We start from the raw sequence: 26,337 nt of genomic DNA on the forward strand, positions 1-26,337 counted from the left end.
AGAAAGAAGAATAAAAGTGCATCAAGAAAATGGCTTGTTGCTCAACACTCACAGCCGAAGATAAACTCGAGCCTTATCAATTACGCGCGCTTTATATAAGACAGATTTCCAAATTTGCTCAAACGGGAATATTTGGACAAGCTCTGAATGTGTTTAAAGAGGTAAGCTTATGTTTAATAGTCATTAAAAGCTCATTAGTTCGTGGGGAGTTAACACAAGAAAGAAAACTACCTTACTTCCACGAAGTTATTAAACGACTTCTATTGGTTGCAATGCAATATGCTATTTCGGAGTCCTTCAAAATTCAAATGGAGTTCTCTGCTCGTTTCATTATTTACACGGCTACACGTTTCCGAAAGATTTACATGAACATAAGTGATTCAGTTTCTAATGGAACTACAAAAAAAGTCTATAACTGAGTTTGATCCCGATGTAGTGAATACTTTTTGTCCGACGCTGTGCTCTGCTCTGCTTTGCTCTGCTTTGCTTTGCTTTGCACACAGAAATTGGTTCCCATGTTGTCTTGTTGCAAAATGTGGTTTTATGGATAAACAACTTGTTTAAATGAGCCAGGTTAGTCTTTGAATATCCAATGTCGCTCTCAGGGTGCTTAGATTGAAACTCTGACGTATGTTAGTTCAGATTCTCAAAACCATACCCTTTGCTAGAAATAATGACTGAATGAATTTCAACAGGGGAAGAATCCTTGTTTCAAAAGAGGTGAAGTTTGGGGAAGCTATTTTTAAAATGGCCCCCTTATTTTTACGGGCAAGAACTGTGCAACATAATGTTTTGTGTGATGATGAACTTGTTTTCTTTGATTTTTGAATTTCAGTATCCGGTTTCCAGATTCCTGAATCCTGGTTACCGTATTCCTGTTTTTTCGATTCCATATTTCCAGCCATGACCAAATGCTTTGTCTTTCAAAGCGTTTTGACAAATGTTTGTAGCTGTAGTAGAAAATGAATTTTGCTACAGCTGCGTTTTCTAAAATTCGTTAAGACGTAGTTTAAACATCTCTACAGGCTGTACAACGATTTCCGATGATTTTGATCGAGCTGATTAACATAACACGAGGTCGAGCCATCATCACCATGAATTCTTGTTTCCGAGATCCACGTGAGTCAAACGCATCTGTTTACATCACTAAACTCAAAGGGATTTGATAATTTACGTGGTACATAGTTTAAAAATTGAATTGCATTAAAGATGATTTCCAGTCCCCATTACGCACTCTCGAGAGTTCTATTGGTTACGTTTTTTGTTTTGCCTCATGTAAGACGTCACGAGGTGTAAACATTTTGCAACCACTTACATGAAGAAAATTCCGGCAAAGTTTCATGTCAACCGCCATTATGGATGCGAAGCTTTATGCTTCGTTCTTTCTCTTATCATTGGACGAAACAGCTTCGCAGCCATAAAATCAATAAAGCTGTTGGAAAAAGAATTTGAAAGCCCTCAAAGATAAAGTATGTGGTTCGTAACGACACTGAATGTCAAAAAGAGAATGTCTATAAACGTTCGGGTGCCGAGACTGCGCAGTACGGAATGGAAATCATCTTTAACCCTTGTAGGTTTCTTGCTGGCCTAGACGTCTGCATGATAGACTCCGACCACTGCAAAAAACACCAAAGCCATCACGGGATTCGACAAAACACCGACATCCAGACAACTGACCCCCTACTAACCCCCCCCCCCCCCCCAAATCAACGAGAAAAAGATAATTTAAAAAAGCCCAAAACAATCACTGGAACTGCTTCTAATTCACAAATAAATTTAGCTCACCTGAAATTTCCAAGATGGCGGACGAGTTCCAGATTTTCGACCCTCCTCTACGTAAAATCGAGCACAGAATAAGTGGGAATATCATCGAGTATCATGGTATTCGTACCCATTAGAAAATTGAACATTGAAAGTAACAAAGAAATGCTCGCCAAGTAAATACGTTTGTGAGTAACAATGGGCGACACACACACACAGACGATACATCAACAGAGGTCACACAAGTGATGAGAGTGTTGTTGCGCAACCATTCTCGTCCCCAGAAGCCGCGCTCCTTTTGGTCAGCACAAAGAATCGCGACCTCTAGGCTTGTCCAACACCGGAAGTCCGCGATTCAAAGACCTGTCAAATCTGATTGGCTGAGAATACGAAACAAATACTCTGCCCATGCTCAGAAAATCGGGTCCGGCCAGAGGTCGCGATTCTTGGTGCTGACCAAAAGGAGCGCGGCCTCGGGGGACGAGAATGTTTCGCAACGAAAAAATCGCTAATGTCACCACCCCCTCCCCCCCTATAGAATTACCCGTAAGGTGATAAGTTGCTTTGAGCATTGGGAAGATTTTCTCGTCCTCAATGAAGCTCAATGCTCTGTTAGATAGTTGTAGATGGTTGTGTTGTTCAGCATTACAAGGCCATTATTTTCATGTGCGAAGCTCTTTAAGAAAGTGTCTATTAAACGAGATTGAGTTACTTGAGAATCCGTGGTCTTTTTGACGTCCACATGCGTCAAGGAGAAAATTATCCAAAACCATTTTAAAATTTGCATTCTGGCCTTGGGGAAACTTGGCGAAATACCTAAAACTACCAGGGAAAATCGTCTTCAGGTTGATGGTAACGTTCCCCTGTTCGTGTTATAACCCCGGTCAATCGCCAGCGTATTCATACAGCCAACGTTTCTTCGTCACTTTCATTACTTAATTTCCTAATGGGTGCGAATACCATACTTGATGATATTCCAACGTAATTCCTTGCTCGATTTTTCGTAAACAAACCCTGCACTTACAATCAAAGGAGAAGAGAATCGGAAGTCTGCAACTAGTCCGCCACCCCGGAGCTACAGAATACAGGCCACTTTTAATCATCCACCAAAAGGGCCGGCTCGTCTGGCTCGTTTGGCGCGTTTGCTCCTTTGACTAAATATATAGATCTAGGACTTAACACATATGTAGAGTATTCCTCGTTCTTTCATCCACTGCCGAGCCAAACAAGCCGCTAAATATATAGACCTAGGGCAACGCATATATAGATTATTCCTCGTTCTTTTATGCACTGCCGAGCCAAACGAGCCACAAATTAAATATGCACCTTCAAAAGTGGCCCTGTATTGTGTAGCTGCTCCATTTTAGATAAGCTAAATTTATGTATGAACTTGAAGGGGTCCCACTGATAGTTCTGGGCTTTTTTAAGTTTTATTTTCCTGTTGACTTTACAGTGGGTCAGTAGGGGGGTCATTAGGGAGGGGGGGGGAAGCTGAACGGGGGTCAGTATTTTGTCGAAACCTTGTTTGATTACTGAAGAAAGGTACGCAGCGTTTTGACCAAAATTGTCCAGAATCACTTTATTAAGCTGTATTCTTCATCTGCGCACAGATCTCAAACAACCTCGGTGTAAATGCATCGACGAAGAGGTTGAGTAACCTGGCTGTCTCTGATCTTCTTGCTGGGGATGAATTCCTGGTTGATCGTGATGCATATCGATATTTACAAAGGTAAGCATACAAAAAGGTTTCTTATACAGTAACAGTATGTGTCTGTATCTTTGCACCTTACAAGATGTCCGTTGGTGTAGTCATGAAAATGCCGCAAGTGTTCATCACTAACTGTCTTATTTATCGCGAAGTATTTGTACAGTTTCGAAACGAAGGCTTACAATCGAATGGTCGGTTACGTTAACCTCTACAATATTCGCGGGGATTTTGACGGTTTTGAAGGCGTCCACTTGAACAGCTTAAACTCAAGTGGTCTGAAAGTGACCTTATACCCCGGGAATTACAGTACTACCTAAAATATTCAGGTTCAACTTCACACTCTTTTGTTAACAATTGCCACTATAAACACCATCACAACTTCAACAACAACCACAACCAAAATCATACGATCTTTTGAATCCTTACGAAATGTTTAAGTATGATGTTTTTCCACGAATCCAAACAATGATGATGACAATTGTTAAACGTCCAATCTTCCAATGATATATGGTGAAATGCAAATGTTTATGATCATTCATAATTTCCTCAGTCTTTGTTTACTTTGTGGCCTAACCGTGAACCAACGCGTGCTTCCCGCCTGCAGACTACGACTGTTCGTCAAGTCTGTTAGACGTACCGTTAACATATCTAAATTAAAGGGAAAGTGTCTCCTAAATTAAAGAGTATGCTGTGAACTCACCCTATTACCTTGAAATAAAAAAGAAAAATAAAACGTCAAAATTGGTGAAAGCAAAGAAATATGAAGTAAAAAGAAAAATCACTAATCTACCAGGATGGCAATTTTGATTTCTCTACATCCTGTCACAACATCAAATTTCAATTCGTACCTGTAATCCATTCCTATCCCTGTAATGGTGTACGTCTTACCTAAAATACATGTTCTAGTAAGCTGCGTAGAATATCTTTCGAGTGTCTCTGTATATTTGGTGGCATTTACCCAAAAAATTATATGGAAATTAGTATAAGACAGACAACTTTCGACAACCAGAAGGGACACTGTTACCACGGTAACATTCTTTTCTTTTTTTTTTTTTTTTTTTTTGTTTCTATTTTTAGACTCCACGGAGCACTGAGTCATAGAAATGAACGGCAAATTAGCCACATTTGCAAATTGCTGATCAAGCATTTTGATTTTGATCCCACAAATGACATCAAAAGGGACTTAGAAAAGGCCAACAAAGAGACATTATTAAAATCCGACTTGTCAGTCATCTGCATGTATGGTTTGGACCTGTCAAGAAAGAAAAACTTGAAGAAGCTGCTCGCCCTCTTGTCTAGGTGCCCTAAAGTCAAGAAGATTGAATTAATGTTTTGTACACTAAACCACGAAATTGTTTTGAAGTTTTTTGAAGCAACAATGAAACTGGAAACCCTTTACTTTTTGGGTAAGTAACTTGAGTCTCACAAGATCAGGAAAATTATTTCTTTCAGGGACCATGAAACATTTTGGACCAGATTTGTAAAGAAATCAACCGCAGCGGGCCACTGCATTGAACATAGCATATTGTGTGCGCCGGTGTTACCAAACGAACTGTACGGTTCTTTTGATATTGAGACGAGTTTCTCACAGACGGCAAAACATTTCTATGTCACCTGGGTGTTGTCCTTTTATTCCCGTCCAAATCGTTGCTTGGACTGCTATACATGATAAATGCGAGTCATAAATGTCGAAAAAATTCCCTTAGTAGGGTATGTAGGTTACAAACGACTGAAGAGAAACCACAATTTTGATTGACACAGTTGTGTAAGCTTAACAAACGAAAATCTTGCAAGATTATTCTGAATACAGTATGTACACCAGGTAATTAATAGAAAGCTGCAAACTGGTTTTGTGTCTTATTCTTTACAGGTTTACGTGGTAATAGTCTTAATGTGAAATCTGTTCACAAGCTCCACCGCTTGTTAGAAGAACCACAAAACTTTCCCGCATTAATGTGGGTGGACCTTCGAAACAACTATAGAATTAATACCATTCCTGGCCAGTTTGTTCAGCTCCTAATGGAGCGGAGAAAAACACATCGTCCTTTAACAAAGACAGCAGACGAAAACGCGTCTATCAGTGTTCAAGATGCCATTAATGGGAAAGTAGTTTAAGAAATTCAAAATCATCGTTGATCTTCATATCTCACATGATTGTAATGGGCACGTGCCATCGTTAGACTATAAATTGGTCTGTAATGCGTACATATATATTTGAACTGCTATTATATCTCAGTGGCCCAACAAGACAGCACGACTCTAATGAAATCGTATTTCAGAGTTGTTTCCTGTTTTTACGGCACCATTTGAACTGGAGGAGTTCGTGATTATAATTTCTGAAACTGTAAAAAAAACATGTTGGTGTTTCTTTCGGTATAATGTTCTTGAAAACGTTCCAAAGGTCAACAGTGCAAAATGCTACTTTTTACATTATTTGCATTCAATGGTCAAATTCACGAAAGCAGGTGATGTTTGACACAGATTAAACAACCCTATGATTTTCTTCCCTACAACATAATGTAAAATAATTCTGAAAACTGTCGTTTCAAGAGATTTTGCATGTTTACACTGATAGAAGCAACCACAGTAAAATACACAACAACAACCGACTTCTACAAGAACCAAAAATATTATGACCGTATTCTTATTCATAAACCCTTTAATGTAAACTACAAGGGGAGAAAACAAAGGGTTTTCTGTACAAGTACTTTATAACATTACGTCGTAGCCTTATGAATAAAACTAAACCCTAGAATACCACAGAATAGCCACGCCTCTTAATGCCTGGCTAGGAGAAGTAGTCAAATTAAATACCTCATTAACGCCGCTAACAAAAATATGAAGAGTTTTGGTCCGCAACCAAACTTTCAAACATTACATCTCTACTGAAGCTTACTGAAATATCAACGTGTTCGATAAAGCTTAGTAAGTGCATTTATTAATACATTTTAACAAATTCACTATAGTCAATCTCTCCATCTCCATCCACGTCAAGCATTTCAACTAGTTTGTCAAGGTAAAAGTTACTCATTACTTTCAACCGTTTCATTCCGTCAACGAATTCCACCCGAGACAAACTGTCCCGGAATTGGCATTCGGGATCTAAACGTTTAAACAAATCTGAGGCGTGAATCTTGTTTTTGTCCAAATATATTTTAAGGAAATCAAACGGATCTGCCTCCTTTTTCTTGGTAACAAACAAGTCTGTCTTTTTGCATCCATGATGGACAACAAGACCTGTTCTTTTTTTCAGAACTTTTTCAAGATGAACTTCACAATCGTGATCCAACTTAATGTCTAAAATCTTCAAGACTTTCAATGCTGGAGCACCGCTCTTAAGCAACATCTCTAGTATCTTGTTGACGCCTTGACAAGCATTGAAAATCAAATTGTGGTTTAGATTCAGCACTTCCAATTTTTCGCTACCCTCGAGCCCCTTTGCGATGTTTTTAAGTCCTTCGTCCGAGAGTCGATTGTTGCTAAGATTGAGCTCTTTGATCGTTGAATTTCGTTTCAAAGACTCCCCCAACTCTGTAGTACCAATGTAATCAAATCCGTTCCAAGAAAGATCCAACTTTTCCAGCGAGTCATTATACCGCAGGCTCTTAGCAATGGCCTCAGCTCCTTTCCTTCTTATATGGTTCCAGCTGAAATTCAGTTCGAGAAGCGAATTGTTGTAAGTAAGAGCAGTTCCGAAAGAAACTCCTGAGGCTTCAGAAAATTTGTTGTTACTCAAGTTCAACCAATCCAAAGAGCTATTGTTCTCGACGCCCTCGGCCAATAGCACCGCGTCTTTGTCTCCTAGTCCGTTTCCGGACAGATCTAACCTTCTAATCACTGTGTTATTTGGCAGCGCTTCTGCTATGGCGATGATACCTTCCCTTTTGATATTGTTATTTGCCAAGTTCAGCTCAGTAAGAGCTCTGTTCTTTGACAGCACTTGTCCAATGTAAATTCCTCCCTTGGTATTGAGCTCGTTAAACGCCACGTGCAACTTTGACGTCGTCTTGTTTCTGAGGAGAACGGAGGCAATCGCTTTAGTTCCCGCTTCCTTGAGAAAACGATGGTTAATCTTGATCTCTTCCTGACCAATCTCGTTCCCAAATCGAGACACTGGGGTGACTCCTACTGTGTCACAAATCTTAAGGTAGGTTTCTTTTTCTGAATGGGCCTCGTCATCATCATTGTTATCATCATCGGAATAGTCATCGTCTTCAAGGTCTGTATCCCAATGAGAGCTGGTAAAGGACTGCGTTTCCTCTTCCTCTTTGACCCTCTTTTCAGTTTTAAGAAGAGCAAGGGTGGAATCTACTTGCTTTATTGTGCTCGAGGCACTGGAACAGGCTGAGCGTAAGTTCTGTGTTTGATTGTTAGAATGATTATCGGTAGAATGTCGTCGTGGCATGTGTACAATCTGAAAGTAAATGCGTTTGACTAATGATTACCAAATTGAACTCATATACATTTATATATATGAACTGCCAAACAAAATTGTGAAGTGTTCATATCATCCTCGAAGTTGTGATTTCAAAATTCTGGGTTTCGGCGAAAATTGTATGTTTATCATGTACGTTTAAACAGATTTGGGGCATTTTTTGTAAACGATGCTCTGATATATAAACGTTCGTCTCTTTGATGCTGAGTGCAGTTTAGAAAATAGTGTAAGTAGACTTGCGACGACTCGGGAAGTTTTGACAAGATAAACTGACCGATTGAGACGCTTCGCTTCCTTTCAATATAGTAAACTAATAAATTTTCATCTCGTGGTTTTGAGGAATAATTTAATAGTCTTCATTAATGGACAAATTCCTGAAACTTGTCTTGAAAACTTAAAAGGTCTCTATCACTCTCTGCTTCAGGTATGAAATAATGAATAAATTATAATCAAAATTACTTAACATAAGAGAGAGAATGGTCTTCGATTACCAGTGAGAAATGTATACAATGCATTTCTCTCACCTCGGTCATTTCACTCAGACTTCACTTAAAACTGGAAAGTGTCGATATTGTTTAATGAGAAATCATTTGAGTGCCTTGGCTTTGTTTATTAAACATGTACACTCGGCTGCAAACATCAATGTAAACAAAACGCTTCCTCCAGGTGTCACCGCGTGCCAGAGTATTTGAATGTAAACGTAACACAGTTAAAACACTGCTCGAAAGAGTACTTGAAAGAAACAAGTAAAGTTACCAGAAAGAGATGCAATGTCTCTTGTTCGAAAACTGTTGGCTTTAGAGATATCGAGTGGAATGCATTTGACTTGAAGAAGGTCTTTTGTCAAACTCGCAGGGTTTTTTTTTCGCGGAGGGGCTGATCACGAAAATTCAACAAACTGAGCAACCATTTCAGGAAGAGAAATCAAGCTAAAAAGGCCTGCTGAACTTACCACATAGCTAAGGTTTTTCCTCAAGTCTAGACGATCTTAAAGATCGCAGTGGCAAGCTCTCGGTCTTGACCGTTGCACGGTGTATTCGGCTGACATGATAAGCGCGCAGTTGCTAGGCTGATTTTTGGCTCGGTTAATTACCTTGTATAAATCTCGACTCATTGTAAGTAATAACATTGGGATTAGTGTCTTTTGTAAGGACGTCTCCGGAGAGAGAAAAGTGTAATTAATTCTGTAGTCTATCTGAGCTTAGCTTCAAGTCTCTTAAACGAATGCAACACGTTTTGTCTTTTACTCTGGAAATTATATTAATAACAGTTGTACCTAGTGAGGTAAATTAATACGTATGAAATAGACCATTTTCGGATTCCAATTCATCAGTTATCACCATGATGATAGATGTATCTCATAGAATTTGCCATCACCCCCTTTTGTCATTGCCACTTAAAGAGTGTATATCTAAAAAGTGCCGAATTCTTTAGTAATTTACATCAATGAGCCAGTAAAGCAATTAATAACAATTCAGTATCTATGCTACTCTATGCAACGAAAAGGAGTCAACACGAGATCAGCTCGATAAGTTCTTTAATGAAAGGCGATATTATTTCTGTTTATTTGGCTATTTGCAGTTATCGAAAGGACCTAAAAGTGAATCAATTCGGACGCGTTTCCGTGACCATAAATAATCATACATGAAGTCGGTTCGTAAGAAACCATCTTAATATTAATATTGAGGAACTGACAGACTCTCAGTCTGAAATTTACATGCTAAACCGGCTTAAAAATGATCTCATGACTATCCTAGCTACTCGGTTTAAGTTTTGCTGCTGATAATCATGCAGATACATGTTTATTGTTATTTCCATACGACATGGTGTTTGGGTTACAAACACATATAACTTAATCATTAGAATATATTAGTGTGTACCTCAACGAGTCCTTCGATAATGACGGCCAAAATATTTGCAAACCGGCGCGCACGTACAATAACTGGGCACAACCTGTTTTCCATCAGACATTGTCGTTGTATCAACAGTAAAGAAATGTGGCCGGTGCGACTCAGTGGCACATTTTGATCATGCCTTCCAGGATGAAAAACGCAAACTAAAGTAAAGTATATACATATACTTTGTAGCATAACAACGTAAATTGCCGTAATCTTTATTTACACATTGCATCTTGAACGACAAGTAGAAATTAATCTGATCGTGGCAAACACGAATTTTTTCTGTAAACTAAGGGAATTCCTAGCTATTGTTTAGAGAGAAGATTGGATACCGCTGATGTTTCGAGTGACGGTTCCCTTAAAGTTTTCCCTTAATCGTTTTAACGAATGATTTTACTTGACCAACGACTCAGTGGAAGCGCCATCTCATGTAACCAACTGAAGTCGCGACATTCCGAGTCAGGGTGGCACAACACTTCTTAAGTTAACGTATTTTCTTTTTGCTTTCTTCTGTGTTTCCTTGCAGTTGGTTTGTCAATACGATATCTCTTATCTTCTCCAGTGGCTTGCGCTGCCCTTGCCCCTTCCGCAGTCTTGGCCTCAACGGTGATTGGTCCGAACCCTACGGGTGAGTTAATAAGCGTCTGTCCGTCAGAGCTAGGAACTTCCTCTGTGGAGTACGATCCTTCCTGGGTAATTCCTTCGTGTCCTATAACTTCTGGATGAATTCCGTCGAGGTCTTCATCCTCTCTGAAGTTGTGTAACCGCCTTCGGTATTGAGGTCTGTGAAGAATACGCCTTGTGTAGGTCGGGTAACCAAGTCTGAGAGGATGGCGAAAAAGAGATCTGTCTTGAAGTAAACCCGGGGATGAAAAGCTTGCAAATGAGTTCAAATCATTTCCTGGACGAGAAAACGCGTTTGAAACCAGTGGCGAGATAAAACTTGAAGGAGCTAAAGATGATGACATCATAGATGATGCCAGTGGTGATGTCATCCGCTGCGATACCGCCGGCGATGACCTTTCGGCCAAGTTGGTACCCAGGTTAGCCATGGGTGTCACCAGAGATGACGTCATATAGCGGAGTGGTGTTGAGTCCAAGGAGAGAATATTTCCCAGTGACTGAGGTCCTGCCATGCTTACCTGCTGTTGTACGCCTGACGGCTGCATGCCCACCTGTTGCTCCATGCCTACAGGCTGCATCCCTAATGACTGACGTGTAAACGGCTGCTCCTGTAATAGTTGCTGCTGAAGTTGTAGCTGACGTAACTGCAACGGTTGTGGCGGTAAGACTTGCTGAGTGAACGTTGTTTGTAATGGCTGTAGTTGCTGTAGCGATTCCAGGGTTGGTGTCAGCACCAGCTGTCGTTTGTAATTTTGAGACACGTCGTCTTGTAATAAGTCGTCCACACTGTTTGAATCTTCAGCGGCTAGAATTGGCTCAACTAGAGTTTGTCGCTTGACTTTCCTTTTGTCTTTAAAGTGCTCTTGCTGGTGTTGTTTCTTGGCTTTCTTTTCTGAGGATCCAGGGACCTTGGATCTGCTCACCACTGGAGACCGTCGCATTAACGAGGAAAGGTCGACATACCGCGCCAAGGGTTGTTGACCAATCAACGACCCCCCTGTAGAAAAGAATTATATATTACTTTTATAAGGAAATGTACTGAGATATTCATAATCGCCCAATGGTTTATTTACTGACATAAAGAACTGTGCTCAATGCCCGTATCTCGTTTTCTTTAACGAACAATGGGCTTAAAATTGAATTGATATGCGGAAATTGTTGATTCTTTCAATCATTTAGCTGATTCTTTCAATGTTACTAGAGGAGGGATGTAAATTTTATACTCGCTTTCTCTCTCAACCCCATAACGTTTTCCTATTTCATAGTCCTCCTCGCCCTGAGTTTAATTTCATCTTCGCTTCCACTAGCGGCTTTCGGCTTTCTATAAAGAAAACCACGGTGCTGATTGACTATCGAAGCGTATCAGCCGATCACTCATAGCTTCGCAATGTTTCCATATAGTTATCTTGAGGAAATCTAACGTAGCCATCACTTGTTGGCAATAAATGTTCTCATAGAATATATTAGGTAATTTTGATTCCCGTCATTCGGGTCACGTGATGAACACTTAGTAGATAATTCTCGCGCGACGATCCCTTTTGTGCACCAGTGATGACACGGTAGTCACGTGTTCCACAACAATGAAAATGTTGAAAAGCTTATCCAACCACACAACGAATGAATGGAATTGAAGGCGTTATGTTTGAGGTCAAGGTTACAGGTAAGTCTCACTCGTTTTAAGGAAAATGATAAACGCATGAGAGACATCAACAATTAATACTGACTGGATTTACAATTTATCAAAAAATGGGGTTCTTTCCAGGAGCTATGAATTGCTTATATTTCATTTTGTAAGCTCTGACAATATTTACATGAGTCAAAATTCAACAAAAGCTGCACTGTATATAAGTTCAGTTTCTGGCAAACATACCAAGTAATCCATTGGTAAGGGGAAGAGAACTCTGTGCGCTGTATGGCTGAGCCAATGGCGAAGGGATGTACGTTCTTCCATAACCCATCATAGCACCTCCATACTGTGTTGCTCCTAGGTAAGATGGTACCAAACCCAGAGCACTCCCTTCTGCATTCACACCTGGTGTGCCTAACGCATTACCATAATCCAAGTCTCGCAATGAATTCAAATTTCTTTGTCTTAAGAGCGAGTTATATAGAGATGTTAGGCCATTCAACTCACTGTAGAGCCTCTGATAGCCTCGTAAGATATCAGAATTATCTCGGTGTCTTGAGGAACCTTGTGAAGGTAAAATACTTCTTGACAGACCTGACTCTTGTAGACTTTGTTGGGGGGTGAGCTGTGAGGGTAGTGCAAATAACCCTGCTGTTTGAGGACTTTGTCGGGCACCGTAAGCTCCAAGTCCTGAACCAAACAGAGCATACTGAGGTAAGGCACCATATCCGTAACTTCCGTAAGCATTTAGGCCTCCTGGAGAAGACAGCAACGACGGTTGTACAAACTTAGGAACCGCAGAGATAAATTGACGCTTCCGAGATTTGGAGCCCCTCTTGTGATCACTTGTACGCGGAATATCCGACTTGTGTGTTCTGACTCCGGTTTCATCTTTGCTCGGTCTGGGAAACCTTTGTCGCTTTACCCCGTTGTAAAACCAGTCGTGACCGAACGGACCGAACGGTAAGTGGTATCCACTATGGTAAAACATAGCTGGATGATGATGAATGACCGGAGGAGGAGCATAGTGCTGCGCGAGGTGAATTGCTGGGTGAAATATTGGAATCGCTGGGGTGCCAGGCTTTGCCACAACTTGAAGAGACGCTGGTTTGGCGTTGACTTTCACTCCAGCAGGGTTGGCATTCACTTCAATCTCTGCGGCTTTGTCGTCGACTTGAAAATGCGACGGTTCACCAGATTGAGTCACTGTTCCACCATCTTCAGGAAAAGGTCTTGGTCTAACGCGTCCATTAAAAGCGAACAAACAAAGAATACACACTGTTACCCGAAATCCATCGCCAAAACAAAACCATATCATGCTTGTACGTTGGTAATAAATATTGACGCCCGTTATTTTGGTTTAGAAAAGAAAAACATGTCTATTCTTCAATAAAATGAAACCAAAACCGAAACCTTGTGGTTCACAGATACTTTGCGGTGAGATCATGAAAATGGTAAATAATAAATAACTTTAACCACTATATCAACAAGTGGCTCAATTCTTTCGAATCATTTTCTATCATTGTTGCTATAAACGCCATATTACTAAAGCGATGGGCGTTTCTCTGCCTTAATAGTCGATAAGGTAGGTAAGACTTTGGTCGAAAATAACAATTTGATGCGAGATCAACAAGAAAGAGGAGTTAAAAACGTCGATAATACTACAAATCAAATATGGAAAACAACAAATTCGAGTGTTTGTCTTAAATTATTCTAATTTTGTTGGACCTAACTTTAATTGAGTTCCCATGTCTTTGGGTTTGATAACAAAAAATAGGAACAGAGAAACTAGCGAAGCCGGGTGGTTTCTGTCACCCATTGGCTAAGGTTGTCGTCATGGCAATTTATTTTCTTGAGACAGATCGATAAAGGCGGAGCGCCCAATGGGGGGAAGGAAAAAGCCGACTTTCGAACGCGTAACAAAAATGAGAAAAGCGTCTGCACGGAAGGTGGAATTCTTCGACCAGACCGAAGATTAAACCCTATTTTCTAGTGGTCTGTTTATTTCAATTATCATTTCTTCGTTAAAACGCACTTAACGTGAGCTTAACATTGACTCTAAACCGCTGATTCAGAACGGCTGAGTTTCTTTTGAAAGCACAGCCCGTGTAATGTAAATTACTTGCAAGATTGATACCTCACTAGTAATCAATCATTTGCATCCCTACGCACCAGTCCGAGTAGTGGGTTAACTTCGGATAAAGCTGAAGCTTCAGATTCGAAACATTTTTAGTTTAATAACTCGTTTCATTTCTCGTTTGAGCCTAAATGCCTTAAATATCCCCAAACCTACGTTACTCGCGTCTATTTACATTTGAGCAGGATACCCTGCCTTAAAGCCAAGTCCACTTTAGTTTACTAGCAAAAACTGTCCGGCACGGTCATCATTCAAGCCGAATTAAGCATGTTCGGCCGACGCTGACATTGTGATATGCGATTCTTCCCGATGTGTTTCAGTTATTAGCCTAGGCGATTTATATCTCTCTTAGTCCTTTTCATCCCGAGTGAAACATAAGGCGTCAACGATCTGCTACCAACTTCGCAGCATGTTGTGCCTGGCCCCATGGCAAACACAAGTCAGGCGCTTAATATGATCATTTCTAACCGTCTCCTCTCGTATCGCCGACGAGTTGTTTCGGAATGGGGAATCCGTGGAATTTCTCCAAGCAAACTCTTTACTGTGGGAAAGAATGAACCCTATAAAGCTAGAATATTACTACATGTCGGCTGACCTGGCCAATTGTGCCCAAGATTAATAGCAAGTGAATTGTCAAAGGTTTAAACGCCTTGTTATTCCGAAACATGTCTTACTGACCCTTCCTAAGAGCTAATAAACAGACTTAAACATTTCAAAGGTTTTTTCTTTTTTTTTTCGTGAACGCGGAAAGCAGAATCGGTTCTAGCGTACAGCACCATACTGGCAAACTGGCAGAAACTAAGGATTAAATGTCAAATATATCTTTTAGGGAAATGTTAATCTCTAGATCGCTTTAAATGGACGTTCTTCGCGGTGAAGTAGCAAAGAGTAACGATCCCGATTCCCCAAAACTACAAAACAATTAATTTTCAAACGTGCAGTTTTTCTTACAGGGGAGGGGGCGGGGGTGGGTGGCACCATAAACAAGAAACCACGTAAATTAAGGTTATTCCTTTAATAAATTCCCCATCATGGAGGGAGTAATCAACGGAATATAGACACGGGTAAACCCCTCAAAATGTTTCATAAAGGAGAAAATTCACTGAACAAACCAGCTGGGAGCAATTATTTTCACAAATCGTTAGTTTTATTTTGACAATTGCTTAAAACAAAATGAGTAACTTTTTTTTTTCTTCGGATAAAAATCATTTGTGAGGTAACCGTCCTTGAAGCCCATTTTCGGCTCTGGTGCAGTCTCCGACACAATAAAGCAATAAGGTGTACTACACACGTGACACATTAACGTGGGCGTCTGTCTTGTTTCATTCAAAATGTCAACATGTCAATCTCCGCAGGGATTTACAAAATCCCTTTCGAGTCTTTGGAATCGCGTAAAAATCATTCCATTGATAGTAGAGCATCTCTAAATATGGGGACCACTGCTTGGCACTTTGAAGGACCCCATTCTGAAAACAAAAACAAAATACTATTGCTGGTCATACAAATTACAACAAGTCTGTACAAACATCAATCTCAGTGAACAATGGTCAGAAGTTAAAGGACCGTTTCGTAAGAGAGATGAATGTCAAAGCGTAAGTTTGTGGGGTCCTGTAACAGTTAATTAAAGTAGCATTTTTCAGTAGTTCTCGTCAAAAAACATATTCCCGTCCCACTGAAAAATGTTGTTTACAATGTTAATGTTGAAGTGGTATCCGAGATAGAATGATGGCACGTGTTCTACTACACTTTTGGTCTCTTTCAAATGCAATACGTTTTGTTGACGCAATTTACGAACAAAACACAACATTCTCGATAACTGTCCTATACCGTTCCAATTCGCCTTTCAAAATCTCCGATAGCATTTCATTCTTTTGATATCCCCACTAAATGAAATTCAAATTTTCCATTATATGAACTGGGTAAATTGTATGGAATTTTCGTACTGTTTTTCAGCTTTTCGGTGGTTCACTGTTTGGTTTCTACTAAAATAAAGTCAAGAATAGATATTTCTGACAGGAAAACGATACGCAGCACAGAAGCACAAAGAGAAGCGATTCATTACTAATCAACCTGCACACTTCTAAACTAGACCAAAGCCACTGAAGCGATAGATTGACCTGTTCCATAAAATAACATCCACGTATTTTAGAGAGAGAGAGAGAGAGAAAAAAAAAAAACAGTTTTCCGTTGAAAATAAAACAAAACAAAACAAACAAACAAACTTGAAATGAACCATTTCAAGAATAGATTATTTTCATATAGACGTTTTTAGAAAAAAATATCGACAAGGGCTGCATGAGGGACGAAAAAATCCCTCATACCTCGACCGTAAAGAGCCCGTGAATAAGTTTCAAAGCAAAATGCCGTTACTGAGCAAAGTAAATGTAACTATTGCTAGTGAATTTATTGTGATTTATGGATAACAAACGCCCGTCCTGCAATGTCGGCTTCATTTGCTACATGTACTGATTACTTATAACTATACAAAGTAGAAATATTCACATCCAAGTCTTTTTGTCGTTGCATAAAATTGTTTACCTACCAATTCGATACAGCATCGAATTTTATTGTCCTGGTCGCGGAATCTCTGTTTTCTTGACAATGGCTGCATTTCTTCCACTGTCAAGGGGATTTCTTGTGAGGTAGCCTCTGGTTATCTTTCTAAGCCGTCCAGGGATGAAAGAACGGGGAACAGTCGACCTAGCCTCTTCTCCACCGAGACCGCCCGCCATTGGTGAACCCATCGATCCACCAAGACCCGCAAGACCACCAGGAAGCTCCTCAGGAGCCGGCTGTCCACCAAGACCACCTAGACCTCCAGCGTCAGAAAAGCTGTTGGCCCCCATGGGGGAACCTTCGTTCCCACCAAGGCCTGCTGCACCTCCGAGACTTGCTCCCGCAAGGCCAGCAAGGCTATCAGCACCAGGACCCATTTCTCCTCCTTGTCCGCCTTCTGAGAACGAGCTTGGGTTGAATCCCTCCCCGAAGGCTTTCGCAGAAAGATCGCCGAAAGCTTCACCTGGATTACCACCTTCCAAAGGGCTGCCATGACCAGCAGCCAAATCGCCTAATCCTGCAGGACTTGCCCCTCCGTGTTCGTTTGGATGAACAAATATTACTGAGTCACCATTGGGTCCAGAGTTAGCGTTGGAGAACATTTGACGCCTTAGCCTTGTGGAAGCTTCCTCAATGGATCTTGTACTGACTTGCTTATCTTCCTCTGCTTTTGGCGTCTCACCACTATCTTCTTGTGAATCTCCACTTGATTCCTCTGTCGCTGTTTGCCCTGCTTCTGTATTTGCAGTAGGTTGCGTTACATCTGTTGCCTCTTTTTGCGGCTTTTCGTCCTCGTACTCTGCTTCTTTATCTCCACTACTCTGCTCAGCTTCATCCTTGACAGTCTCCGCGGAGCTCTCTTTTTTAGAGTCCACAGCCTTAGCTATCTTTGATCGCTTCTTCCATCCACCATAAGGGTGCACAATATGAGGCTGGTGAATGACAATTGGAGGACGATGATAGATTGTAGGTGGAGAGGTGACATGCACAGCTGGGAAGTGATTTCCAGCGTTTATGATAGGCACAGGAGGCCCAAGATGGACAGCGGGAACATGGGGACGTACATGAATGGCTGGGACATGAGATGGGACATTTATAACTGGAACATGTGGACCAATATGGACTGCAGGTACGTGAGGCCCAATATGAACCGGAGGATAATGTGGACCAACGTGAATGGGTGGAGTGTGAGGTCCTACATTCACTGTGTGGGGAAATGGATGCCAACCAAACCACTGACGTTTGACTTTCTGTGCTACGATTTCGCGTTTTGATTTCCCTTTATGCTTATGAGATTCACTCTCGTCTCTTTCAGAATCATCATCACTATCATCATCGTCCTCTTCTGCATTTTCAGGTATTGTGGAGCGTCCAAAGTAACCGGGTCCCCCAGCAAACCCACCAAAGCCTCCATAGCCTCCATAGCCTCCATAGCCTCCAAACCCACCATATCCGCCAAAGCCTGCGGGATATTGAAAGTGTGGTTGATGGAAAACAATTGGTGGTTGATGATATACTGTCGATGGCGACATAACGTGCACCGGCGGACCGGTGAGCGCATTAACGGCGTGAACGGGCGGCGTCATATGAACAAAAGGCACATGTGGCCTGACGTGTAGAAGGGGTGCGTTTGTTCCATAGTGAAGACTTGGAACTCGAGGACTAAGATGAACAGCGGGCACATGTGGTCCAATGTGAACCGGAGGTGCGTTTGGTCCAATATTCACGGGCGGACTATGCGGGCCCAACACTGCCGTGTGCTCGTATGGATGAAAACCTTGTAAATGAGGGTAAGCAATAACTTGAAGCTTTGAAGGTTTGGCTTGAACTTTTACTCCTTCGGGATCAGCATTCACAACCAACTCCGGCGGTTTTTCATGAACAGTGTAACGAACGGCATTTTTCCTTGGGCTTCGTTTACTTTTTGCACCTTTCGTTAAAACGCCGGTTGAAAAACATAACAATACTACCCCTAGCAGACATAGCCATAATCCCCGAAAGGCCGCCATATCGGGGAAAAGTAAACTTGTAAACAAATACGGCCTTGCAGATTCTGTTTAAGCGCAATAAGTCAAAACACAAGAGATCTGTCGATGGTCTTAGTGGTCAAACCGAGATTACTTCACTCCCAGGGAATTTTTTGCTATGATTTAATCTTTTATCATCTCATCGCACGTGGCAATTAGTTTTCACGGATCAATAGCAGTTTATGGCAGCGTCACATCATACAATAAAACCACCGGCGGTTATTTTCAAATAGCAGGTTTATTTAGGAATATGCTATTCTTACTGGAAGAATGGTGTTCACGCTAATCAACGAACAAAAAATAGATTAATAAATTTTTCACAGGACGTTTTCCCAGATTGACTTCCGTGTAACTACGAGTGTAAAAACCAGGTTAATTACACCAAAAACATAGAATGTTCACGCTTTTTATCTGGCCAGTAGTAAATTGGTTAACATCCTGGCAAGTGATAACTTTCATTAAAGACGACAGTGACAGATTTATAGATCTCTTCCACTCTCCGCGATGTGCGTTAAAATAATTAAAAGTTGTCCAACCTTATCTCCTAATACGTCTCAAACAAAATCTGCTGATAAAACTCTGTGCTCGTGCAAGTTAACCTAGACATTGAACTAACATCAATAGCTTCTTGCATGGTTCATTATCCACAAACAATTGAAGACCAAACAATTCAATTTCGTGTTGATGTTTTTCTTTTCCGAGTTGTTGTGACTACTGAAGCGAATTTCTGTGGAGAATAGCAAAACTGGAAACGATATCGTTCATTACAAATAGAAAATACGTCCACACTTTTAAACGAACAAAGTTAACAACCAAGGTCACCTTGTATTTCGTTCCGAGCACGAAATAACGGCAAACACCGAGTAATAATATTAAAAAAAAAAAAAACACAAGAAAAACGAATTAAAAAAGGCAAAGTTGTCACCACAAAATTTATGTACCAAACATTAGAGCTAAAATCAACGAAATTGCTTCTCTTAGAAACATAATGCAGGAATATCTTAACAGTAATTGGTCTTCTAATTTCCAGATTACAAAACAAAGAAATAACACAAGGATAGGCACAGTCGCTTGTGAAACATACCTGTCGCTTCAAAACGATTTCACAAAATGACCGTTTTAAATACATTTCTTAAATCAGCAAACATCACATAAAGGCAAATTATCATAATTGTTTTTTTATTGGTTTTCTGTGAAAGTTTAGACGAATCGCGATAAATACAAGACATAAAGGGACAAACAATAATACACAGGTACCAACAACCATTAAATTTTAAATCTTCTATTGCGAGAAACAAAGTTCTTCCCGGTGAATTGCTTTAGTAAGGGGAACACAATTGAAAGGATTAAGTGTCCAAACTGTTTGTTTTTAAAAGAAGAAAACATTGAACTGTAGAACCCGATTGAACAGAAGACAATCATCTTGGAGACAGTTAGCTACTGCCCCCTACTCTTGAGGCCCTGTCCACGCTACGCCGGAGAAATTTAAAAACGCAACAATCACCGGTCGCTTTGGATTTGTGTTTGCGGAAAACTCGGTCAGGAAAATCACACGATTATCGTGACAATATCGTTTTGGAAAAGCTCCGTTTTCAAAATGAGTTCCGTCTACGCGAAAACGAAAAGCTGGGCATGGCGTTTTCAAACCTCCGGTTTGAAGAGCGTTTTCGAAAAGCTCCGTTTTCGTGACGGATTGTGTGGACGGTAGGCCTAACCGAAGAAAGAAAGCCGCGTTTTCAAATTCCTCCGGCGTGGTATGGACGCTGCCTTAGATTTTGAACTGGCGTTCTTGATAACCATGTATCTTGTATAGGTAAGCACTACAGTTTTACGACACAAATTTACTTTCGCGCATTTGACCAGTGTTTTACCTATACAAATGCATTAAAGTACAACTCGTCTTGCTAGTACCTATGTTCTAGGAAGTTTCTTCTCGCCGTTTCGTTATTGTCGTTACCTGCGCGCTACCAATTACATCGTTATTTTAAGGAGAAATTAGATGCCGATCACTATCACTTGTGTGTTAAGTGTTAAGTTGCGCTGGTGACCGTATAATTAATCAAAAGGCCTGTTTGTATATGTTGGTCCTATCATATTGTAAATCATTAGTCAGTGAGAGTAGGTCACTCAAAGTACTCGATTAAGTTCGAGGAAGGAAAAACGTCTTATCAGTCATGTCGTAATAGTTTCATATATAGGGCCATAAGGGAGACTACAGTCTTGACGGTAATTATGCACCCTATTGAAATAAAGTGTTATCATCATTATCGTTTTCATGAGCTGATAGAACTGACAATTTTACGATGATAAAGCTGCTCCAAGTCCATGATCCCGAGAGCATTTTCTTTCGTTAACTAATTACCTGCTACCTCAATGTTGACAGAACTGTTTTACACGGGCCTTGTACGAGTAGAATATTACGCACACTGTGCAAGCTTTCTGTTCAGCTGGAAAAAGTGGAAAGAAATGATCGTTTGTTGCTATTCTAGCCAGATAGTATCATTTTCCGCCAATAGACCATATTCGTATTCTCTGTATTGGACTGGAACTAGCTTGCAATGGAGGCTCGTGGCGGGGAATATCATTAAAAAGGGATAAATGCTATTTGCATTTGAAACGATTCCCCGCATTAATATTAGCCTCAGTTGCAAGCTAGTTCCAGTCCAATACCGAGAACACTGATATGGTCTATTATGAAACGTTAAAACTGCTGAAGCTGAATCTCATTTTCTGCCACCTTCAAGCTTTCAAAGCAACGAGTACAAACTTTCAGCTTCTCCTCGGCTTGGGTTAAACATGTTGGATGTATATAAAACTGCATTCTACTTATTTAATCATAATCTCATAGCTCGTTCCTCTTACTCTTAGGAGAGAACATCAGATTCTGGTAAAAATTTGTTTTTACACTTCCTCGACGGAACAGAACCGTCACATAGATGGGTTAATTTTCTTGACGGAACAGAACCGTCACATAGATGGGTTAACTGTCTAGTTAAATTCTTTTTAGTTACAAATACCCGGCTACAAAAAAAAAGGTCAAAGGGAGGGTGGTCGGAGGGAGGGACTTTCTGAATCCTCATTCTAGAGAGGGTGGGGGCTATATACATGTATGTGTTTTGCCATCTGATAACTCCGGGTAAGAACCACTCTAATCAATTGATTTTATTTTACAGCACTTACCAAGAGTGCAAAGTGTACATCTTAATCAAAGGCAACGATATCGGAATCTACCACAGAAACAGCTCCGGTATTTATATAAAAAAATCATTTGTAATTTTGTAATTTTTTAAATTAATTTTATTGGGTTATTGGGTTAACCATCGGGTTATCGGTCACCATGCAGTGAGAAAGCAAGCTGGAACTCGGATCTGGCAGACAAAGGTTTGAGCCCCTGGTGCGTGCTCGCGATGTATCCTATCCTTTGGCAAGGTACTATACTCCACCTGTGTAAAGGGACACTGGCAATTTGGACATGTATTCCATTGCTGGACAATTCCCATCCTTGACAAGGAGAAACGCAACCAGCCACTGGTTAATGCGCAGTAAGAAATGAAACCTCAGGTATTGTTAAGGATCAAAAAGCCAAGTTTTAAACATACCGGAAGACAACATATTGTATCATGATCGTGGCTTAAACATTACAGAAAGAAAATTGTATTTCACACACGTGTACGGAAGGTTTCAAGGGCAATCAACCTAACAAATGTTATAAACTAGGAAAACTCGTGGTCAAGCCTTTTGTGACAAACAGTATTACAACAGAAAGAGAATGATGATGATGATGATGATGATGATGGTGATGGTGATGGTGATGATGATGATGATGATGATGATCATAATAATAATAATATATAGATATATTTCTATTTCTAGAATGTTAAGATAGATTTGACAACATTGTAAACACTCCTAATCTAAATAGTATTATAATAACGTAAATAATTCTGGAAAGAAAATTAAATCAACAAAGAAAACTGTAAAAAATATATTTTTACCAATATAAAATTGTCAATTTCACACTTCGTAATAAGCTCTAAAAGTCTTGGGTAAACAATTGACTCACTCAACTGTATTCAGTAGTAAATCTGGAAAAGGCTGATATATACCCTACAAAGGTTTTTAGGGGCTACCTTTGGAGCATCTTACTGGCATCCGAATTGTACACTTTGACTTGACTAAATGTGAGAACTTAACTTTATAACAACAGCACTGTCACCAGCTTTGTACATAAACAAAGTTATGGCATTAACTGGCTCATAATGGAAGTTTTATATATATATATATATATATATATATATATATATATATATATATTTATTTTCAACTTCATCTCCACACTAACAGACCGAAAAAGAAAAAAACAAAAAAAAAAACAAAAAAAAAACCACACTGTATACAATGAAAAATACTTACAATACAATGCTACAGTACAACATTTATCTACTACTTACTTGGTTATAGTTACAGTACTTACATTCCAGAAAACTTTTTCCCCTCCCCCTATTGTATGTATATGATATTATTTAGGCATGATTAACCCCTTTTACAGTTTTTACAATAACCTCTTGGATTTCTACCTTGCTTAAAAGAAAAAAAAAAACCGCTGATAATTTCACATTACTTATATTTCTACCAAAAAAAAATGCTATTTATTACAATATTTTTTCCTTTTTTTTCCTTTACTAGTTACCACACGCTGTTACATAATGCTGGTGCACACTTTCATGTAATTCTTAACGACTTAATGATTCACATTACTTATATTTCTACCAAAAAAAAAATAATGCTATTTATTACAATTTTTTTTTTTAAGTGGTTACCACACGCTGTTACATAATGTTGGTGCACACTTTTTAATGACTGAATGATTTTGTTTCTAGTTGATCTGAAATATTGTGTCTAGATTTGGGGAAGCATGCTCATTATAAAAAGCGTGTACAAGATAAGAAACAACAGAGAAAAGGGAAAAGGAACAAGGACACATAAGAACTCAAACTGCTAAGGAGGCCGCAAGTCCAGGTGTAAGGTTTTGGAAAAGTAAAGAGTAAAATTGGAAAGAGAATTGAATGGCAAAAGGGGAGCTGCTAAAAGAAAGAAGTGGATTAAAGTCACTAAAGTCATTAAAGTTAATAATAAAGTGAAGGAATTGAAATATGTTCTGTGGACTGTGGTTTTCCTTGAAATGATCCCCACTCAGGTCAACTGACCCTTTCATGGCCCCAAAACTAATCTCCTCTAAAATTTGCTATATTTACAGCAAAAAGCACATGTATGATGACTATGTGTAGCCAGACTGACAAAATTGTTTAAAAGACAAAATTATATATGTAAGCATGGCAAAGCAAAGCTTTTTGCTTTCATTACCCAGTAGTGCATTTCTTTGATTAAGTGGCAATTATTTCAAATTTCAGGTTTACAATATCTCTTGTGGGTCTTCGTCAGTCTGTCCACAGACCCTCAAGGAAAGTATTACCTGCAGGCGATTTGAAAGCTAGGAGGTGGCAGGGCTGGGGAAAGACAAAAATAAAGGGTCTGTGAACTTCTTTTGAGAAACTGAATTCCCTGTTTCTCTAGAAACAGAAAATTCCCTTTGGCTCAAAGGCAATCAACATGTCATGACTGTGTCAATGATCATGGCGTGTTATTTGAAGCAGTTGTTGTCACCTCATACAGGGTAGCTTGCCACCAAATTTATATCATGTGACCGTAATGTTACACTGTCTATCTTGACACAAAACTGTGTAAATGAAAGGTAGCCCACCTCTTCGGTGGAATCTTTGGATTTCAAACTGTAATATCCCTAGTCGTGTTATTCAATCATGAAATGTTTTCCAAACTCTACTTGAGTATTTCATGCTCTGTTCTGTAAGCAATAAACGTAAGATCGCATGGGCAGTCTGTTACTTCTTGTGGCCTCCCTACTGCAAAAACGAGAAGTGTTGATGGATAAGGCCCTTTCCCAAACTGATAGAAAATATGGCTTTGTAGCCTACTAAAGTAAGATGGTTTGATTTCCCCCCTCATTTACTTTTTTATGGAGTTGAAATAGTTCTTTGATGACATACTCCAACATACTGTATGTACATGTGTAATAATGTATGGATGTTGTTTTGCATATTTTTATCTTTTCAGATGTTGCTCAATTTAACTTAGGAAGTGAGGGCAGACTGAGGTGATTAAATGAAAAGTAGCTAGATGACATGGAGGAGAGGAAATAAAGAGCAGGAGCTACATAGTGTCTTCTGACTTGTACTTCATTCTAACTGCTTTCAAGGATTAAGTAATGATTTAATGTTTGTATTAAAAATTTAATAATTTAGTGAAAGTGGAGACACTGAGGATGATCAAGCAAAAACCGTGGCATTCACTAACATTAATGATGACCCCAGAAATACACTCCTAATGGTTTCTTTTGTGTAGTTGCCTCAGAAACATTACTGTGAATGTTTTAAAAATCGCTTTAGAAATCTTATCATTTACAGTGCTTTTCATTGAATACAATAAATGATAACACTCTAACATCTTGAAAGCAATAAAATTGCACGATGCGATAAAAAACATGCTTGCGTGAGCACCACTGAAAGCGATGTGGGAATTTACTAGCAAGGAAAGGACTTTAACTGAATTACCAGCGATTCTTATAGGAAGCTGCTAAGTAGAAACCTAAGATAGGGGGAGTGTAAACTATAAAGATCTATCACTAAAACAAGATGAAATAAAAACTTTGAAAACTGGGGCTCTGCCACGTGTTGGACTTAGTATAATAGGCTGTTGTATAAAAAACCGAGACTAAAGGTACTTAAGGTTAAAAAACGTCAACACTTGAAACTTATACTAAAAAACAAGCATAGGATATAGTTTGTACTTACACATCGGTTCCCGCTCGCATTCTAAATAGGCAAGGGTAACTTAAAACTTAATTTACTTAAAAACACGTACTGTGCAGGATAACTGAAACCTGAAATACTGGCGGAAATATGCCGCTAACACTATCTATATACGTCCACGTGTAAAACTAATGACGTCATTGCTAAGCAACAAATTGGCGAATCAGAAAGGATTAAGATTACTCACTTAATTAGAGAAGCCTCTATATAGTGTTCATTACAGTAATAATGGTGTCTAGCAGCTGTTTATCGGTGGTCATGTGTGGAGATGATTCACCCGTAGGGTCAGAATTTGTTCACTTAAGAAACGGTGAAAATAGATGAAGTCTCGCACAAGAAAACCACCAGGCCAGTTGGTCGATGTTAACGTGTATGTCGGGTATCGACCAATTACAAAAGAAAAGACAAAACAAATCCATTACGATCGCAACAGTTTCATACTCACATACAATATGTAAATTGCAGGCCGTCTTAGTGTAGTTGAGGCACTCTGTAGTAAATATGAGGGCCATTAAATTCATTTCCATTAAGAACACTCGATATTCATAACAAATAATGCCAGGCGCATTCGCGATGACCGAAAGACCCTGGACTAGCTATTGCTCTGTCATTGTTCGATCGAGAAAATGCAAAATACAGGGCTTGCTTCTCATCATCCGCATTGCATGCGAAGTCCG

At 39.7% G+C, this 26,337-nt stretch overlaps 5 protein-coding genes across 5 annotated transcripts in view; 2 read left to right on the top strand and 3 right to left on the bottom strand.

The window, feature by feature from the left end:
- Window positions 1–26,337, top strand: part of LOC145478832 (uncharacterized) — a gene marked incomplete at its 3' end in the record, with an annotated part of 117,481 nt that overhangs the window by 38,128 nt on the left and 53,016 nt on the right. The gene's annotated exons all lie outside the window — the stretch shown is intronic.
- On the top strand, window positions 2–5,625 carry LOC145478839 (leucine-rich repeat-containing protein 75A-like). Its single transcript, XM_081457020.1, has 4 exons — window positions 2–161; window positions 3,372–3,490; window positions 4,547–4,875; window positions 5,340–5,625. Exons 1-4 carry the CDS (start codon window positions 30–32, stop codon window positions 5,582–5,584), a joined length of 825 nt encoding a protein of 274 aa, XP_081313146.1. The 5' UTR covers window positions 2–29; the 3' UTR covers window positions 5,585–5,625.
- LOC145468968 (uncharacterized) lies at window positions 6,197–7,874 on the bottom strand. Its single transcript, XM_081452680.1, has one exon. The coding sequence runs from the start codon at window positions 7,872–7,874 to the stop codon at window positions 6,408–6,410; it is 1,467 nt and encodes a 488-aa protein (XP_081308806.1). The 3' UTR covers window positions 6,197–6,407.
- LOC145468984 (uncharacterized) lies at window positions 9,432–13,429 on the bottom strand. Its single transcript, XM_081452681.1, has 2 exons — window positions 12,297–13,429; window positions 9,432–11,423 (listed from the first exon to the last, which is right to left on the bottom strand). Exons 1-2 carry the CDS (start codon window positions 13,369–13,371, stop codon window positions 10,282–10,284), a joined length of 2,217 nt encoding a protein of 738 aa, XP_081308807.1. The 5' UTR covers window positions 13,372–13,429; the 3' UTR covers window positions 9,432–10,281.
- On the bottom strand, window positions 15,157–18,933 carry LOC145478774 (uncharacterized). The gene is made up of 2 exons (XM_081456914.1): window positions 16,733–18,933; window positions 15,157–15,656 (listed from the first exon to the last, which is right to left on the bottom strand). Exon 1 carries the CDS (start codon window positions 18,753–18,755, stop codon window positions 16,755–16,757), a length of 2,001 nt encoding a protein of 666 aa, XP_081313040.1. The 5' UTR covers window positions 18,756–18,933; the 3' UTR covers window positions 15,157–15,656; window positions 16,733–16,754.

Source organism: Orbicella franksi, chromosome 2, assembly GCF_964199315.1.
Source record: "Orbicella franksi chromosome 2, jaOrbFran1.1, whole genome shotgun sequence".
NCBI classification, from domain to species: domain Eukaryota; kingdom Metazoa; phylum Cnidaria; class Anthozoa; order Scleractinia; family Merulinidae; genus Orbicella; species Orbicella franksi.